Raw genomic sequence first — 19,894 nt, 5'->3', positions numbered from 1 at the left:
TTTTTTTGCACTCCTCCGATATATGAGCTCTTGTGAGAGAACCTAAAAATAAAGAGGATTATATTTATTCCATTGTATCAATCCAGTTTACACAAAATGTAAATTATTATCAAGGATTTAATTGGTAACAATGTGAGCGTTAGGCTACTTTCACACTAGCGTCGTGCACAGACGGCGCACAGACGCATACTGTGGAAGCGCCGCACAACGGGGGCAGCGGATGCTGTTTTTCAATGCATCCGCTGCCCCATTGTGAGGTGTGGGGGGGGCGGGGACGGTAACGACGCACCAAAAAACGTTACATGCAGCGTTTTTTGGTGGTGACGGTCCGCCACAACACGACGCAACCGGCGCACGATGATTGCGACGTGTGGCAAAGCGTCACAATGCGTCGCTAATGTTAGTCAATAGAGAAAAAACGCATCCTGCAAGCAATTTTGCAGGATGCGTTTTTGTTCCAAAACGAGGCATTGCGACGTGCAGTGCACGACGCTAGTGTGAAAGTAGCCTAAGCTGAGGAGCGTGAGAAGAATGCTTGTAATGTATGGCAACTAAGACAGAAGCAATGAACTAATTCTATAGCTACGTAGTCTGTATTAGTGTCCGTTCACGTCTCCATTGGAGTGTTTCCTTTCCTTCTACCTTTCCTGTGCCACGTGACCCGCTCCTGGTGGTGCTGCGTCTCCGTGGTCTCTCTAGCATTACAATGACACTTTTGTATGTGCTGTTAGATCAGTGTGGTAAGGCAATGTGTTATACATCGCTTCCTAGATCAGGATGTGCCTGACGGTTCAGCCCAAATAACCGAGTGTATTGTCGAGGCAGAAGCGCTCAATGATTCCGAGACCCAGGCCCGGTTTATGCTGCAAGCTGCTTTCCTGGATATTCAAGAGGGACATCCCAGGAAAGGCGTTCAGCTCATGCTGAAGGTACATTACATATTACACTGTTACTTGTTATACGTCTTGTTTTTCAAGAGTAGGAGAGCAATGCTGGTTTTTTTACGTTGTATTTTGTGGGATTTTTTTATGCAGCTCACAGCTATTTTAATTGTAATCTATAATCAATTAATCTGTTATAGAAGCATGCTATAGGGCCATATACTCTGATTACAGCAATGTGATTTGATACAATCACTGTTTTCTCTGCTGCAGATCTAGCAGTTCTCTGAATGCTGAGCTCCTTCTAAGCCCGCCCACACCACTGATTGACAACTGTCTGTATACACTGTGCATAGGCAGAAATCTCCCAATCAGTGGTGGGAGGGAGATTATATGGAGCTCCTGAATCTGAAGGACTACATTGCACAAGACCACTAATCCTTTAGTGATTATCTCCTGCTGATAAAACAGTGATTTTACCAAAGCTACAGAAAACAGTCCAGTATGTGAGTGACAGATCGCTGCAATCAAGGTCTCTGTCTCTACATTCTGCTGCTATCAGATTAGGTGGGAAAAAACTTGTTATATTCCTTTTAATTGCAGCACTCAGTCAAGCAAACTAACATATTCCTTATCAAAATGATACACCCCCAATGTTCTTCTACACCACCCTGGAAGCTCAGGTCACTTTTCAACTGTCTTCATCTCCATATTTAAAGGGTAACTGTCACCAGAAGAAATGTTATTAACCTACAGATATGCGGTTAATCTGCAGGTTAATAGGGTTACTAACCTGCCCAGCGCCTGCACTTAGCTGAATGCTGCGGGGAGAAAATTAGCTTTATTTCCCCGGGCAGCCTTTGGGTTTCAGTCATAGAGGCGGGGGTGGCGCTGGTTCAGTCATCGCTTTGAGAATACAGAGCAGTGGATATAACCGCGCCCCAAGCCCTGGCTGACAACCAGCACCAATACAGAGCTAGTGTCAGGCAAGTCAACAGACCTTGAGAAAGCATCACGCGAAACGCGCGTCAGGGCAGCTTCATAGGCTCATCAGATCCTCCCTTATCATAGGTGAGCATTACACAAAATACTGATCAGCATATGTCCTTTAGGTCACTGTCACTCTAATCTTATTGATCCCAAATTGTTTTATATGGATTGATTATATGGTGATTTCTGGTACTAATCACTTGAATTAATTTGGATTTTGATGTTCCCCCTGCTATTTCCTCCTTATTGGACCTATATGTATATCCTTGATTGTGATTCATTTTTTTAACATATAGTTAATAAAAGGTAATTTTCTGCATTCCCTTTCTTGGTGGTCTTTGTTTACTCCATTTTGGCTAATATTAATGGTGGGAACACACACTGCTTTAGTTATGGAGCATTGTTGAAAAGCAAGTCCATTATTATATATACTTAAAAGGTGTTGTGAGTTCTGTTTTTGGACTCCCTCTGGTGGTTACTGATGGTACTGGGTGACTTGTCTTTCCTGGGTTTCTGGGTTCCACCTGTTCCATCAGCATATGGGAGTTTCCTATTTAACCTGGCTTTGCTGGCATTTCCTCGCCGGTTATCAATGTATCCAGTGTGTCTTGTTACCTCTGCTCCCTGCTCCTAGAACCTTCTGGACAAGCTAAGTTTGGATTTTCCTGTTTTGTGTTTTGCTTAACTTGGTTTTTAGTCCAGCCTGCAGATATGTGATTCTCTGCTGCTGGTTGCTCTAGTGGGCTGAAATTGCTTTTCATGTACCATGAGTTGGCACATGAGTTCAAGTAATTTCAGGATGGTTTTTTGAAGGGTTTTTCGCTGACCGCGCAGTTCACTTTTGTATCCTCTGCTATCTAGCTTTAGCGGGCCTCATTTTGCTGAAACTGTTTTCATACTACGTATGTGCTTTCCTCTCATTTCACCGTCATTATATGTGGGGGGCTGCTATTTGCTGTGGGGTATTTCTCTGGAGGCAAGAGAGGTCTGTGTTTCTTCTGATAGGGGAAGTTAGATCTTCGGCTGGAGCGAGACGTCTAGGATCATCGTAGGCACGTTCCCCGGCTACTTTTATTTGTGTGTTAGGTTCAGGGTCGTGGTCAGCTCAGGTTCCATCGCCCTAGAGCTTGTTTTTATCTGTGCTTGTCCTTTTTGTGATCCCCTGCCATTGGGATCATGACAGTATAACCGGCCCACAAAGTGTTAATTGTATTGGCTGAAGTAGGAGGATAAGTAGTCTGAGGAAGTTTTTTTTTTTTTTTTTCCCCTCAGAGTTTGCTGCCTAGCCTTATTGCAGCCTGGCTACTTCCTCCTCCTCTTAATCTTTGAATGGCTCTGATCTCAGCTGTTTATCATGGACGTCCAGAGTTTGGCTTCCAGCCTGAATAATCTTGCCACTAAGGTTCAAAATATACAGGATTTTGTTGTACATGCTCCTATGTCTGAACCTAGAATTCCTGTCCCAGAGTTTTTTTCTGGAGATAGATCTCGTTTTCTGAATTTTAGGAACAATTGCAAGTTGTTTCTTTCTTTGAAATCTCGCTCCTCTGGAGACCCTGCTCAGCAAGTCAAGATAATTATATCTTTCCTGCGGGGTGACCCTCAGGATTGGGCATTTGCATTGGCACCAGGGGACCCTGCGTTGCTTAATGCAGATGCGTTTTTTCTGGCATTGGGTTTGCTCTATGAGGAACCTAACCAAGAGATTCAGGCTGAAAAAGCTTTGTTGGCCCTCTCTCAGGGGCAAGATGAAGCAGAAATTTATTGTCAAAAATTTCGGAAGTGGTCGGTACTTACTCAGTGGAATGAGTGCGCTCTGGCTGCAAAGTTTAGAGATGGCCTTTCTGAGGCCATTAAAGATGTTATGGTGGGGTTCCCTGCGCCTGCTGGTCTGAATGAGTCTATGACTATGGCTGTTCAGATTGATCGGCGTTTACGGGAGCGCAAACCTGTGCATCATTTGGCGGTGTCGTCTTAAAAAATAAAGGCGGTGTCGCCTTAAAAAATAGTGAGGAAAGAATGGTTGTAGATGACGAGGAAAAAGCTAACATATTAAACACCTTCTTCTCCACGGTATTCACGGTGGAAAATGAAATGCTAGGTGAAATCCCAAGAAACAATGAAAACCCTATATTAAGGGTCACCAATCTAACCCAAGAAGAGGTGCGAAACCGGCTAAATAAGATTAAAATAGATAAATCTCCGGGTCCGGATGGCATACACCCACGAGTACTAAGAGAACTAAGTAATGTAATAGATAAACCATTATTTCTTATTTTTAGTGACTCTATAGCGACAGGGTCTGTTCCGCAGGACTGGCGCATAGCAAATGTGGTGCCAATATTCAAAAAGGGCTCTAAAAGTGAACCTGGAAATTATAGGCCAGTAAGTCTAACCTCTATTGTTGGTAAAATATTTGAAGGGTTTCTGAGGGATGTTATTCTGGATTATCTCAATGAGAATAACTGTTTAACTCCATATCAGCATGGGTTTATGAGAAATCGCTCCTGTCAAACCAATCTAATCAGTTTTTATGAAGAGGTAAGCTATAGGCTGGACCACGGTGAGTCATTGGACGTGGTATATCTCGATTTTTCCAAAGCGTTTGATACCGTGCCGCACAAGAGGTTGGTACACAAAATGAGAATGCTTGGTCTGGGGGAAAATGTGTGTAAATGGGTTAGTAACTGGCTTAGTGATAGAAAGCAGAGGGTGGTTATAAATGGTATAGTCTCTAACTGGGTCGCTGTGACCAGTGGGGTACCGCAGGGGTCAGTATTGGGACCTGTTCTCTTCAACATATTCATTAATGATCTGGTAGAAGGTTTACACAGTAAAATATCGATATTTGCAGATGATACAAAACTATGTAAAGCAGTTAATACAAGAGAAGATAGTATTCTGCTACAGATGGATCTGGATAAGTTGGAAAATTGGGCTGAAAGGTGGCAGATGAGGTTTAACAATGATAAATGTAAGGTTATACACATGGGAAGAGGGAATCAATATCACCATTACACACTGAACGGGAAACCACTGGGTAAATCTGACAGGGAGAAGGACTTGGGGATCCTAGTTAATGATAAACTTACCTGGAGCAGCCAGTGCCAGTGCCAAGAAAGGTGACGGGCACAAGGGGGCATTCTTTGCGTCTGTGAATTCTATCACATTGCATTATCTCAGGTGACGGTTCAGACATAGTAACATAGTAACATAGTTAGTAAGGCCGAAAAAAGACATTTGTCCATCCAGTTCAGCCTATATTCCATCATAATAAATACCCAGATCTACGTCCTTCTACAGAACCTAATAATTGTATGATACAATATTGTTCTGCTCCAGGAAGACATCCAGGCCTCTCTTGAACCCCTCGACTGAGTTCGCCATCACCACCTCCTCAGGCAAGCAATTCCAGATTCTCACTGCCCTAACAGTAAAGAATCCTCTTCTATGTTGGTGGAAAAACCTTCTCTCCTCCAGACGCAAAGAATGCCACCTTGTGCCCGTCACCTTCCTTGGTATAAACAGATCCTCAGCGAGATATTTGTATTGTCCCCTTATATACTTATACATGGTTATTAGATCGCCCCTCAGTCGTCTTTTTTCTAGACTAAATAATCCTAATTTCGCTAATCTATCTGGGTATTGTAGTTCTCCCATCCCCTTTATTAATTTTGTTGCCCTCCTTTGTACTCTCTCTAGTTCCATTATATCCTTCCTGAGCACCGGTGCCCAAAACTGGACACAGTACTCCATGTGCGGTCTAACTAGGGATTTGTACAGAGGCAGTATAATGCTCTCATCATGTGTATCCAGACCTCTTTTAATGCACCCCATGATCCTGTTTGCCTTGGCAGCTGCTGCCTGGCACTGGCTGCTCCAGGTAAGTTTATCATTAACTAGGATCCCCAAGTCCTTCTCCCTGTCAGATTTACCCAGTGGTTTCCCGTTCAGTGTGTAATGGTGATATTGATTCCCTCTTCCCATGTGTATAACCTTACATTTATCATTGTTAAACCTCATCTGCCACCTTTCAGCCCAAGTTTCCAACTTATCCAGATCCATCTGTAGCAGAATACTATCTTCTCTTGTATTAACTGCTTTACATAGTTTTACATCTCTTAAGAGTCTACAGAAGTTCTTGGGCTTTGCTAATTTCTATCGTCGTTTTATAACTAATTTTTCTAGTGTTGTTAAGCCTTTGACGGATTTGACTAAGAAGGGTGCTGATGTTGCTAATTGGTCTCCTGCGGCTGTGGAGGCCTTTCAGGAACTTAAGCGCCGGTTTTCTTCTGCTCCTGTGTTGCGTCAGCCAGATGTTTCGCTCCCTTTTCAGGTTGAGGTTGATGCTTCCGAGATTGGAGCGGGGGCGGTTTTGTCACAGAGAAGCTCCGATGGCTCAGTGATGAAGCCATGCGCGTTTTTTTCTAGAAAGTTTTCGCCGGCTGAGCGGAATTATGATGTTGGTAATCGGGAACTTTTGGCCATGAAGTGGGCATTTGAGGAGTGGCGTCATTGGCTAGAGGGTGCTAGACATCGTGTGGTGGTCTTGACTGATCACAAAAATTTGATTTACCTTGAGTCTGCCAGGCGTCTGAATCCTAGACAGGCTCGTTGGTCACTGTTTTTCTCTCGTTTCAATTTTGTGGTTTCATACCTGCCAGGTTCAAAGAATGTGAAGGCGGATGCTCTTTCTAGGAGTTTTGTGCCTGACTCCCTTGGAAATTCTGAGCCCTCTGGTATCCTTAGGGATGGGGTGATTTTGTCTGCTGTCTCCCCAGACTTGCGACGTGCTTTGCAGGAGTTTCAGGCGGGTAAACCTGATCGTTGTCCGCCTGAGAGACTGTTTGTTCCGGATAATTGGACCAGTAGAGTCATCTCCGAGGTCCATTCTTCTGCGTTGGCAGGTCATCCTGGAATATTTGGTACTAGAGACTTGGTGGCCAGGTCTTTTTGGTGGCCTTCCTTGTCGAGGGATGTGCGTTCTTTTGTGCAGTCTTGTGAGGTTTGTGCTCGGGCTAAGCCTTGCTGTTCTCGGTCCAGTGGATTGTTGTCACCTTTGCCTATCCCGAAGAGGCCTTGGACGCACATTTCCATGGACTTTATTTCGGATCTCCCTGTCTCTCAAAAAATGTCCGTCATCTGGGTTGTGTGTGATCGCTTTTCTAAAATGGTTCATCGGGTACCCTTGCCTAAGTTGCCTTCCTCCTCTGAGTTGGTCCCTCTGTTTTTTCAGAATGTGGTTCGTTTGCATGGGATTCCTGAGAACATCGTTTCTGACAGGGGATCCCAGTTTGTGTCTAGATTTTGGCGGACTTTCTGTGCTAAGATGGGCATTGATTTGTCCTTTTCGTCTGCATTCCATCCTCAGACGAATGACCAGACTGAACGAACTAATCAGACCTTGGAAACTTATTTAAGGTGTTTTGTTTCTGCTGATCAGGAAGACTGGGTTACCTTTTTGCCGCTGGCCGAGTTTGCGCTTAATAATCGGGCTAGTTCTGCTACCTTGGTTTCTCCTTTCTTTTGTAATTCGGGGTTTCATCCTCGTTTTTCCTCTGGTCAGGTGGAACCTTCTGATTGTCCTGGAGTGGACATGGTGGTGGATAGGTTGCATCGGATTTGGAGTCATGTGGTGGACAATTTGAAGTTGTCCCAGGAGAAGGCTCAGCAGTTTGCTAATCGCCGTCGCCGCGTGGGTCCTCGACTTCTTGTTGGTGACTTGGTGTGGTTGTCTTCTCGTTTTGTTCCTATGAAGGTCTCTTCTCCTAAGTTCAAGCCTCGGTTCATCGGTCCCTATAGGATCTTGGAAATTCTTAACCCTGTGTCGTTTCGTTTGGATCTCCCGGCATCGTTTGCTATTCATAATGTGTTTCATCGGTCGTTGTTGCGGAAGTATGAGGTACCTGTTGTTCCTTCTCTTGAGCCTCCTGCTCCAGTGCTGGTGGAGGGAGAATTGGAGTATGTTGTGGAGAAGATCTTGGATTCTCGTGTTTCCAGACGGAAACTCCAGTATTTGGTCAAGTGGAAGGGTTATGGTCAGGAGGATAATTCTTGGGTGGTTGCCTCGGATGTTCATGCTGATGATTTGGTTCGCGCTTTTCATAGGGCTCATCCTGGTCGCCCTGGTGGTTCTCGTGAGGGTTCGGTGACCCCTCCTCAAGGGGGGGGTACTGTTGTGAGTTCTGTTTTTGGGCTCCCTCTGGTGGTTACTGATGGTACTGGGTGACTTGTCTTTCCTGGGTTTCTGGGTTCCACCTGTTCCATCAGCATATGGGAGTTTCCTATTTAACCTGGCTTTGCTGGCATTTCCTCGCCGGTTATCAATGTATCCAGTGTGTCTTGTTACCTCTGCTCCCTGCTCCTAGAACCTTCTGGACAAGCTAAGTTTGGATTTTCCTGTTTTGTGTTTTGCTTAACTTGGTTTTTAGTCCAGCCTGCAGATATGTGATTCTCTGCTGCTGGTTGCTCTAGTGGGCTGAAATTGCTTTTCATGTACCATGAGTTGGCACATGAGTTCAAGTAATTTCAGGATGGTTTTTTGAAGGGTTTTTCGCTGACCGCGCAGTTCACTTTTGTATCCTCTGCTATCTAGCTTTAGCGGGCCTCATTTTGCTGAAACTGTTTTCATACTACGTATGTGCTTTCCTCTCATTTCACCGTCATTATATGTGGGGGGCTGCTATTTGCTGTGGGGTATTTCTCTGGAGGCAAGAGAGGTCTGTGTTTCTTCTGATAGGGGAAGTTAGATCTTCGGCTGGAGCGAGACGTCTAGGATCTTCGTAGGCACGTTCCCCGGCTACTTTTATTTGTGTGTTAGGTTCAGGGTCGCGGTCAGCTCAGGTTCCATCGCCCTAGAGCTTGTTTTTATCTGTGCTTGTCCTTTTTGTGATCCCCTGCCATTGGGATCATGACAAAAGGTTGTTCTCATGATCAATCTTCAAGAGCACAATGATACACCCTTGTCCCCAGATTTCCTTCTTGCTGAGGAATGGTGCACTTCTGATTGATTAGCAGTTGAGATCAGCAACCAGTGCTTATATTATTGGAAAGAGCTTGTAAGCCCTACGCTCCTTGCCTAGGAGACCGACCATCGCTGATAAACTTCAGAGGTGTCTGGCAACCTAGGCAACAGACAGTAAACAATAGAATTAAAATCCCTGCACTTTCAGAACACAAAGGATTATTAATACCAAGAAGTTGCTTGTTTTACAATCGCTTTTCGATTTTAACCAATTAGGATGTTGAGAAAACATTCAACATATTGTAAAATACAAAATACAGTGCCTTATAAGAGTCAGGTGGGTACAAATCTGCTATGCCAAACCAAACATATACTTTAACAGTGAGCAGGTAACATTTCAAAAAATATCAAATCCATATACTATGTAGGATTTTGCAGTCATATTGCACCGAATGCTGAAAAATGGGAACCGTTTATACTGAAAATGTATTTTTAGTCAAAGAAGTGGACAATCACTAGAAATAAGCCTGTGCACCCAATACATTAGCATTGACTTTGATGTAAGTGTCTCATTTCTCTGCACAAAGAACTGAGAACAGAACAGTTTTTATTTATAGTCTGTATAATGCCTGAAGACTGATAGATGATCTTCCTTCTCACTAATATTAGGCAAATATTGCTAGGAGTTTAGAATTCCGCATGATCGTAGTAAACTTATTTAGTATACTCTTGAGATATACCGCACCAAGGCTAGAAACCTGCAGAATATAGAAACAACTATTTTTGGAGTGTTATCCAGCTGGAGAGCCACACAGTGCAGACAATTACTATAAGACGATGTGCAAAATAGATGGGAAATTCAAAAATAAAGTAAACGTTGACATCAGTAATTACTCAAACATAATTATATGGCTATCTAAAGGTACCGTCACATTAAGCGACGCTGCAGCGATATAGACAATGATGCCGATCGCTGCAACGTCGCTGTTTAGTCGTTGTGTGGTCGCTGGAGAGCTGTCACACAGACAGCTTTCCAGCGACCAACGATGCCGAAGTCCCCGGGTAACCAGGGTAAACATCGGGTTACTAAGCGCAGGGCCGCGCTTAGTAACCCGATGTTTACCCTGGTTACCATTGTAAATGTAAAAAAAAAAAAAACTCTACATACTTACTGTATTTTTCGGACTATAAGACGCATCGGACTATAAGGCGCACCCAGGTTTTAGAGGTGGAAAATAGGGAAAAAAAATATTTGAAGCAAAAAAATGTGGTAAAATATTTAATAACATAAATAACATACTATTATATGTGGTGTTATTATATATAATAGTATGTTATTATGTTGGAAGCTGCGGGACCAGTGTGGTGTATGTACAGTACTATATGAAGATGCTGGAGGGTGAGTATAAGAATGGGGGCACAGGGCTTATATTGAAAGCACCACTCCAGCACTGCAAAATAACACTGGAGTGCTGCTTTAAAATCCCATGGGAGAACTATAACTCCCAGCATGTCCTGCAGATCCTATGACATGCTGGGAGTTATAGTTCACCAAAGGAGTGGCAGAGTGCTTTATTGTGTTTTGTAAAGACTAACCTCTTAAATGTGGCAGCCAGCCACACTGTGGTGAGGTAAAAGCATCCCATGACTGCACACAGAGCCTTCCCTCGTTTCCTTTCCACAGCACAGGTTATGAGGAAGCTGGAGATTCTAGTGGAGAGCCTGAAGGATCTGTGATGATGTCAAGAAGAGGGAGGGCTCTGAGCTGCCATGTGATGCTCCAGCCCGCCCACTCCTGACATCAAGCAGGTCCTGTTTGTGCACAGCACTTGGCATCCAGCCCAGGCATGGCAAGCAGGTATGCAGCCATCTCCTCTCTCCTCTGGCCCCTGCTGCTGCTGCCTCCTCCTCCCCCGGACACACAGACCTCCCCAGCTGCTGCAGGAATCAGCACTAGAGAAGCCATGTGTGTCCCTGCTTAAGTGCAGTATTCATTTGCTGCTCTCGGCTCACCTCTCAGCTGATAGGTGGGCGGGGAGCCGCTAATGAATATTCACTGCACTTAATCATCGGGACCACATGGTTTCCCCAGCGGTGATTCTGGGCAGCTGGGACATCCTGAAGTGGGATAACAGTGCGATCCCACTCACTGCTGCCCCCCTCCCCACATGCTACATCCGTACCATAAGACGCACCCACACTTTCCTCCCAAATTTGGAGGAAAAAAAGTGCGTCTTATGTTCGGAAAAATACCGTACATTCCGGTGTCTGTCGCGTCCCCCGGCGTCAGCTTCCCTGTACTGTGTAAACACCGGCCGTAAAGCAGAGCGGTGACATCACCTCTGTGCTCTGCTTTACGGCCGGCCGGCGCTGACACAGTGGAGGGAAGCTGACGCCGGGGGACGCGACAGACACTGGAATGTAAGTATGTAGTGTTTTTTTTTTTTTTTTACATTTACAATGGTAACCAGGGTAAATATTGGGTTACTAAGCACGGCCCTGCGCTTAGTAACCCGATGTTTACCCTGGTTACAAGTGAACACATCGCTGGATCGGCGTCACACACGCCGATTCAGCGATGTCAGCGGGTGATCCAGCGACAAAATAAAGTTCCAGACTTTCAGCTCCGACCAGCGATGTCACAGCAGGATCCTGATCGCTTAGGCATGTCAAACACAACGATATCGTTATCCAGGACACTGCAACGTCACGGATCGCTATCGTTATCATTCTAAAGTTGCTCAGTGTGAAGGTACCTTAAAGCTCCCCTCATACTGGTGGCGTGGATTTACTGCACCCACAATAGGTGTTATGGACATCTAATGTGTCCAGGCAGACTTGTTCAGCAGATTACATTAATTTGACACCACTGACATAATAGATGGAAGTTCAGATGTCGCACTGAATTTTTTTTTTAACTGTTACAATAAGTTAGTATAGTAATTTAGCAAGTACATCTTAATTATAATATTATGTATATTTGTTATCTTATTGTGTCTACAGCTCCAATGGAGGGCTATGTGTTTCTGTAGTTACAGCTCACAAACAAACTTGTGTAGTCATCACGGCACAGTCATACTGCCGTCCATCTGTCGCTAACGTATGTTAATACCAACTGTATGTTTGTAAGAAGTAGAGAACAGTTGAAAGGAAGTATGATTGTAATATCACACTGCTTGTAGATTGTTTGTGCTCTATAACCTTGGAGAAACATACTGTACATTTCTATAGTAGCTGTAGACATAAACCAAAAGGGCTTGCCCAATACTAGGACAACCCTTTCTCAATCACTATGCTTCCCCGATGTAAAAGAGTAACAGCCTGTACACACCTCGCGTGCAGGTGCTGTTCCAGTTGGTGCCTGGTCTTCTGGGGCTTGCATGACATTGACTTCAGGGCTCACGTGCCATAACAATCAGCATCTGCTTCATTTTCACTTTATTTCAAGAGGAAGTCAGAGAGCTACAGAAGCTCCCATTTCTTCTAGGTGTAAGTTTCATCCTGAAGAAATGATAGGGGAGCAGCCGCTGATTGGTTGCAGGTCTCAAGTGAGAGTTTTTCTCACAGCTGCGATCTCCCCAAAGTCACGGCAGTTCAGCCTCAGCGACAAGAGGTAACCTTGATGACATCACTGCTGGTCACGGAGTCTGTACTCCCAGCAGCTAATTCACCAGTGGTTCTCAGTCTGGACGATCGCATCTTGGCACCATCCAGGTTGAAAACTGTTTTTCCCCCAGACATGTATTGCAGCGTGGGACAGAACGACTGACAGGTGAGGACTATTGTTGTTTTTTTATTTTTGGTTTATTACAGAACGATGGCTTTGGTGGAATAGGCATTTGGTGAATATAACTGTGTTTGTTATTTTTAAATAAAAAAATTAAAGTGTATTTTGTTTTATTTCTAATAAAAAACTTTATTCTGGCTGTGTCTTTTTTTACAATGCAACTATGTGATTACTATTGGATAGGTGTCTTAAAGACGCCTCTCCATTACTAAGCCGTGGGCTTGATGTCACCTGACAATACATAGGTGACATCAACCCCACAAAACATGAACCCCACTTGCCACTACTACAGGGCAAGTGGGAAAAGCCTGGCAAAGCGCCAGAATTGGTGCACCTAATGAATGTGCCTTTCCTGGGTGGCTGCGCGCTGCTATTTTTAGGCTGGGGGGGCCAACCACTGGACGTTCAGGACCCCCATTCAAGTGAATGGGGTCTGGGTTCGGGTCCAGGTACTGTTCTGGTACCCGAACCCGAACTTTTTGTAACTGTTAAGCTGGACCTGCCAGACTTGAATATCCAGGTGTCCACCCATCTCTACTCTCCATAGCTGTTCAATGGGATTTAGACCCAGACTTATTGCTGGCCACTTCAGAACTCTCCAGCTCTTTGTTTCCATCCATTTTTTGAATTATGTTTGGAGTCATTGTCCTACTTGAAAAGCCATAACCTAGGACGCAAACACAGCTTTCAGACAATGGACAATATATTGCGACCCAAAATCCTTTGGTAATCTTCAGATTTCATGATGCATTGCACACAGTCAAGGCACTCTGTGCCAGAGGCAGCAAAACAACCCCAACACATCTTTGAACCGCCACCATATTGTACTGTAGTTACTGTGTTCCTTTCTTTGTAGGCCTCATTCTGTTTTTGGTAAACAGTGAATGAGGTGCTTTACCAAAAAGCTCTATCTTGGTCTCATCTGTCTACAAGAAGCTTTCCCTGAAGAATTTAGGCTTACTCACGTAGATTTTGTTAAACTGCAGTCTAACTTTTTATGTGTGTGTCAGCAGAGGGGTCCTCCTGGGTTTCATGCCACAGTGTTTAATTTCATTCAAATGTTGACAGATAGTTCGCACTGACACTGATCCTCCCTAAGCTTGCAGGATAGCATGAATTTCTTTGGAATTTGATTGGGGCTGCTTATCACCACCCAGACTATCCTGTGTTTCAGCCTTTCATCAATTTTTCTCTGCCATCCAAGCTACAGTTCCATGGATTGTAAACTTCTTGATTATTGCACCCCATGGGCAAAGGAACATTAAGATCTCTGGAGATGGCGTTGTAACCTAGATTGTTGATATTTTTCAACAATTCTGGTTCTCAAGTCCTCACTTTTCTATTAATTGTTCTGTTCTCCTTGCTTAGTGAGGCACACATATACAATACAATGAGTCAACTTATCCCCTTTTATCTGGTTTTAGGTGTGATTTTCATATTACACACACCTGTTACTTGCCACAAGTGATTTTGAATGAGCATCACATGCTTGAAACAAAGTTGTTTTCCCACAATTTTTGGAAAGGTGCCAACAATTTTGTCCAGCCCATGTTTTGAGTTTTGAGTGAAATTATGTCCAATTTGACTTTTTTCTCTGCATTTTTATATTACTCCAAAAACACAAAGAAAATAAATATGTGTATAACAAAATATGTGTAATTTCAATCATTTTCTGGGAGAAATGCTTCATTTTCTGGAACAATTTCAAGGGTGCAAACACAATCTACAATGACTGTATATTTTGAGAAGGGATTGTCTGAGTAGTGGACAACCTCTTTTGACTAATCTTGGCAGATTTAATTTTTAATAATTCGTCAAAATAAATGCACTGGTAAATTAATTTTTCATAAATGTCATAAGTGTATCAGCCTAGGCCAATATTTGGTCTTATTGTATGACATTTTATATGGCAAGTTCATGTTTATACACTGCTGTTTGATTAAAAAAAGGTGTTTTGTCTATTTTAACAGAATGTCATTCTCTTGCTACAAGGAAAGTGTTTTATGTCTCCTGTGGCATACTTAACATTGGCTCAGAGCTTGATTCTGTCAGCTGACTTAATGGAAAATAATAAGGACCAGCAATTGTTTTGGGCAAAACAGTTGAACAATTACAAATTGGCACATGAACTTATCAGCAAACAGGTAAGTGTATCAGTGGATTTACTTGTATTGTGAGGTGTTAAAATAAAAAATATTGATATGGAGTAAGGAGGGGGGATTCATCCATTTAACTAAAAAAATACTGTATTTTCTGGCGTATAAGACTACTTTTTAACCCTTGAAAATCTTCTCAAATGTCGGGTATCGTCTTATACGCCAGGTGTCGTCTTATAGGGCAGGTGCGGAGTAAGTGAAGCAGAGGCAGAGAAGGAGAGAAGGAGATAATAGGATACCAGGGTGAGCCAGATTAGTGAAAGAGGAGTGTTTTTCTAGGCACAGCACCGCTCTCTCTCTTATTTGCATAACCCTGGCATCCCAGACGCTGACAGTTTGCTTCACTTACACCTTCCTGGTGAGGCGCTCCCTCACCTCGTCATCGGGACCACTCCCCCACACTATATACGTCGACCGCAGATTGCTCCGCACCCACCCTATAAGACAACACCCGGCATATAAGACAACCCCCGACTTTTGAGAAGATTTTATATTTTAACTGGAAAAGTTGGGGGTCATCTTATACGCCGGAAAATACGGTATATATATTTTTAGAAAACCATTCAAAGTAGTTAAAAGCAAGGTGTTGATTTTAACAATTTTTAATGGTTTTCTAATAAAATACGTTTTTTTAATTTACCTCATGGTGGTCGACAATCCCACCCTCCCCTCCTACTCATTATTGCAGCTGCCTTCACAATTGGGATCGACACCCTCAAGGAACTCCAACCGGAATGAATAATTTTTCCAGGGTGGTGAGCTGTACCTACTCAAGTTTCCTCTTTGAAATGACTTGGGTTGAGGCTCAGAGAGCCAGCTCAACCAGCAGTTGTTACCTGAAAAAACGGCATTATATTACAATCTGGTTTCCGCTCTTTACACTCCACTGAAACTGCCCTCACTAAAGTCTCTAATGATCTAATAACAGCTAAATCCAAAGGTCATTGCTCTCTGCTGATTCTCCTGGATCTCTCTGCCGCATTTGATACTGTGGATCACCAGCTCCTTCTCACTATGCTCCGCTCCATAGGACTCAAGGACACAGCCCTCTCCTGGTTCTCCTCCTACCTCTCTGACCGCTCCTTCACTGTATCTTTTGCTGTTTCCTCTTCCTCTCCTCGTCCCCTTACTATCGGGGTTCCGCAGGGCTCAGTCCTGGGCCCCCTCCTCTCTATACACTGCCCCTATTGGACAAACAATCAGCAGATTTGGGTTCCAGTACCATCTCTATGCTGGCGACACCCAATTATACACTTCTTCCCCTGACATCACCCCCACTCTAATTCAAAATACCAAGGATTGTCTGTCTGCTGTCTCTAACATCATGTCCTCTTTTTATCGGAAACTAAATCTCTCCAAAACCGAACTACTTGGGTTTCTCCCTTCTACTAACCTCACTCTACCCAACATCGAAATTACCCTGGAGGGTTCAACCATAACTCCCAAGCAGCATGCCCGCTGTCTTGGGGTCATATTCGACACCGAACTTTCCTTTACTCCCTATATTCGATCACTCACTCGCTCCTGTCACCTGCATCTTAAAAACATTATTATTATTATTTTATTATTATACATTTTTATAGCGCCATTTATTCCATGGCGCTTTACATGTGAATACGGGGCAAATATAGACAAATACATTAAACATGAGCAGATAACAAGGCACACGAGTACATAAGGAGGGAGGACCCTGCCCGCGAGGGCTCACAGTCTGCAGGGGGTGGGTGAGGATACACTAGGAGAGGGAAGAGCTGGCTGTGCGGCTGTTCAGTAGGTTGAGGATCACTGCAGGCTGTAGGCTTGTCGGAAGAGATGAGTCTTCAGGTTCTTTTTGAAGGTTTCTATGGTAGGCGCAAGTCTGATGTGTTGGGGTAGAGAGTTCCAGAGTATGGGGGAAGCACGGGAGAAGTCTTGGATGCGGTTATGGGAAGAAGAGATGAGAGGGGAGTAGAGAAGGAGGTCTTGGGAGGACCGGAGGTCGCGTGTAGGTAGGTACCGGGAGACCATGTCACAGATGTATGGAGGAGACAGGTTGTGGATGGCTTTGTATGTCAGTGTGAGGGTTTTGAACTGGAGTCTCTGGGCGATAGGAAGCCAGTGAAGGGCTTGACACAGGGGAGAGGCTGGGGAATAGCGGGGGGACAGGTGGATTAGTCGGGCAGCAGAGTGTAGGATGGATTGGAGTGGTGCCAGAGTGCTAGAGGGGAGTCCAGAGAGTAGGAGGTTGCAGTAGTCGAGGCGGGAGATGATAAGGGCATGCACTAGCGTTTTTGCAGTGTTGCGGTCAAGGAAAGCACGGATCCGGGAAATATTTTTGAGTTTGAGACGACAGGAGGAGGCAAGGGCTTGGATATGTGGCTTGAAAGAGAGGGCAGAGTCGAGGATCACCCCGAGGCACCGGGCGTGTGGGACTGGGGATAGTGAGCAGCCATTGACATTGATGGATAGGTCTGGTGGAGGGGTAGAGTGAGATGGGGGAAAGATGATGAATTCTGTTTTGTCCATGTTCAGTTGTAGAAAGCGAGCAGAAAAGAAGGCTGAAATGGCAGACAGACAGTGCGGGATTTTGGTAAGCAAGGAGGAGAGGTCAGGTCCGGAGAGGTAGCTCTGCGTGTCGTCAGCGTAGAGATGGTACTGCATACCGTGGGATTCTATGAGCTGTCCCAGGCCGAAAGTGTAGATGGAGAAGAGTAGGGGTCCTAGAACAGAGCCTTGAGGAACACCGACTGACAAGGGGCGAAGTGAGGAGGTGGTGTGGGGGAGGGAGACACTGAATGTTCGGTCTGTCAGATATGACGAGATCCAGGAAAGGGCCAAGTCTGTGATGCCAAGGGATGAGAGGATTTGTAGCAAAAGGGAGTGGTCTACAGTGTCAAAGGCAGAAGACAAGTCCAGGAGAAGGAGGACAGAGTAGTGTCGCTTGCTCCTGGCAGTTAGTAGGTCATTGGTGACTTTAGTTAGGGCAGTTTCAGTTGAGTGATGGGAACGGAAGCCTGATTGTAACCGATCAAAGAGGGAGCAGGAGGAGAAGTGGGAGGACAGTTCAAGATGGACGTGTTGCTCCAGCAATTTGGAGGCATAAGGGAGAAGAGATATCGGGCGATAGCTAGACACAGAGGATGGGTCGAGGGAGGGCTTTTTGAGGATGGGTGTGATCTTGGCATGCTTGAAGGATGAGGGAAAGACACCTGTTGTGAGTGAGAGGTTGAAGAGGTGCGTTAGGGTTGGGATGAAGACCGTGGAAAGGTTAGGGATGAGGTGGGATGGGAGCGGGTCAAGCGTGCAGGTGGTGAGGTGTGATCTTGACAGGAGGGTGGAGAGCTGATCTTCTGTCATGGTGGAGAAGCTGGTTTTGGAGGAGCAGGGTTGAGCAGCTAAGAGGGGCAGTGGGCGCTTTGGGCCAAAGCTTTCTCTGATCGTATCGATCTTCTGTTTAAAGAAAGAGGCGAAGTCATCAGCAGAAATGAGGGGGGAAGGAGGAGGTGCGGGGGGACGGAGTAGAGAATTGAAAGTGTTGAAAAGCTGTTTAGGGTTGTGGGACAGGGAGGATATGAGGGATGAGAAGTAAGTTTGTTTTGCGGCAGTGAGCGCAGACTTGAAGCTGGCGAGGGACTGCTTGTATGCAGTGAAGTGGTCGGCAGAGTGGGATCGCTTCCATCTCCGCTCAGCAATCCTGGAAGCCCGTCTCAATTCTTTGGTCAGGCTGGTCAGCCAGGGCTGCCTGTTAATTGTACGAGTTTTACTATGCATGAGTGGGGCGGCCGAATCGAGTGTTGTTGTTATTGTGGTGTTATAAAAAGTGGCAGCAGCATCTGTGTCATGAAGGGAAGCTATGTCTGTGAGAGGGAGAAGGGACTCAGAGAGTGATTGTAAGTTGAGATGTTTGAGATTTCGGCGAGGGTGAGTGAGTTTGTGGAGTGGGGGTTGCACACTAGGAGAGGAGAGGGACGAGAATGTCAGTAGGTTGTGGTCAGACAGGGGGAGGGGTGTGTTAGTGAGGTTAGTAAGGGAGCAGAGGCGGGTGAAGATGAGGTCCAGCGTGTGGCCATCTTTGTGAGTGGCCTCAGAGGACCATTGAGTGAGGCCAAAGGAGGCAGTCAGTGATAAAAGTTTAGAGGTAGCTGAGGTGAAAGTGTCAATGGGGACATTGAAATCACCCACGATGATAGTGGGGATGTCAACAGAGAGGAAATGAAGTAGCCAGGTGGTGAAGTGGTCGAGAAAGGTGGAGATGGCTAGTTCTGGGGGGCGGTAGATGACAGCCAGCTGGAGGTTGGAGGGGGTATAGATGCGGACAGAGTGCACCTCAAACGAGGGAAGAGTAGCGGAGGGTGGTAGCGGGATTGGAGTAAAGGAGCAGGTGTCGGACAGGAGCAAGCCAACTCCTCCACCGCGTTTGTTGCTGGGGCGAGGGGTGTGAGAGAGGTGGAATCCGCCATAGGAGAGCGCAGCTGGAGAGGCCGAGTCAGAGGGGGTGAGCCAGGTTTCAGTGAGGCCGAGGAAGGAGAGTTTGTTGGTGATGAAGAGGTCATGGATAAATGGCAGTTTGTTGCAGATGGAGCGTGCGTTCCATAGTGCTCCAAGTAGGGGGAGCGGGGGAGTGGGGGCTGGATGAATGGGTATGAGGTTGTCGTGGTTGGGAAAACGTGCGGAGGATCGTGGCAGGGGGTTAGAAACGAGTGTGGGGATGAATTGGGGAGGGCCGGGATTTGGGGATATGTCACCAGCAATGAGGAGTAACAGACAGATCATTAGAAGGTGGGAGCAGGATAGGACATGATGTGGCCGTGTGTGTCTGGAGAAAAAGGATTGTATGTGGAGGAACAGTTCTGAGGGGAAGGTGAGATGGCTGGCGAGTATGGAGGAAGAAATGACTAGTTCCTTACTAGGTGGAGTGATTGCAGGAGATTGTAAGAAGGAAAGTAGTATGGGGGTGAAAGAGAAAAGAAACCGAAACATTATAGTGGTTGGTGTTCTGTTACCTTCCAGTCAATTCCAGTCCAATTCAGTCTAATTCAGAATCATAATTAAAAAGATGTAATTTAAAAGATGATTTGCAGCAGACTGAGTCTATAGCAGACTCCTGCATGTGAATATATCCCCAGTTAAGGGCAAT

At 45.2% G+C, this 19,894-nt stretch overlaps 1 protein-coding gene across 6 annotated transcripts in view; it reads left to right on the top strand.

The window, feature by feature from the left end:
* Positions 1 to 19,894, top strand: part of CFAP54 (cilia and flagella associated protein 54) — a 752,512-nt gene that overhangs the window by 634,394 nt on the left and 98,224 nt on the right. For all 6 annotated transcript variants that reach the window (XM_069764454.1, XM_069764457.1, XM_069764455.1 and 3 more), the window contains 2 exons: positions 772 to 929; positions 14,593 to 14,766. In XM_069764454.1, the coding sequence (XP_069620555.1) occupies positions 772 to 929; positions 14,593 to 14,766 (332 nt within the window). The remainder of the gene's footprint in view (positions 1 to 771; positions 930 to 14,592; positions 14,767 to 19,894) is intronic.

Source organism: Ranitomeya imitator, chromosome 4 (assembly GCF_032444005.1).
Source record: "Ranitomeya imitator isolate aRanImi1 chromosome 4, aRanImi1.pri, whole genome shotgun sequence".
Taxonomy (NCBI): domain Eukaryota; kingdom Metazoa; phylum Chordata; class Amphibia; order Anura; family Dendrobatidae; genus Ranitomeya; species Ranitomeya imitator.
This window is presented reverse-complemented; position numbering and strand designations above follow the sequence as displayed.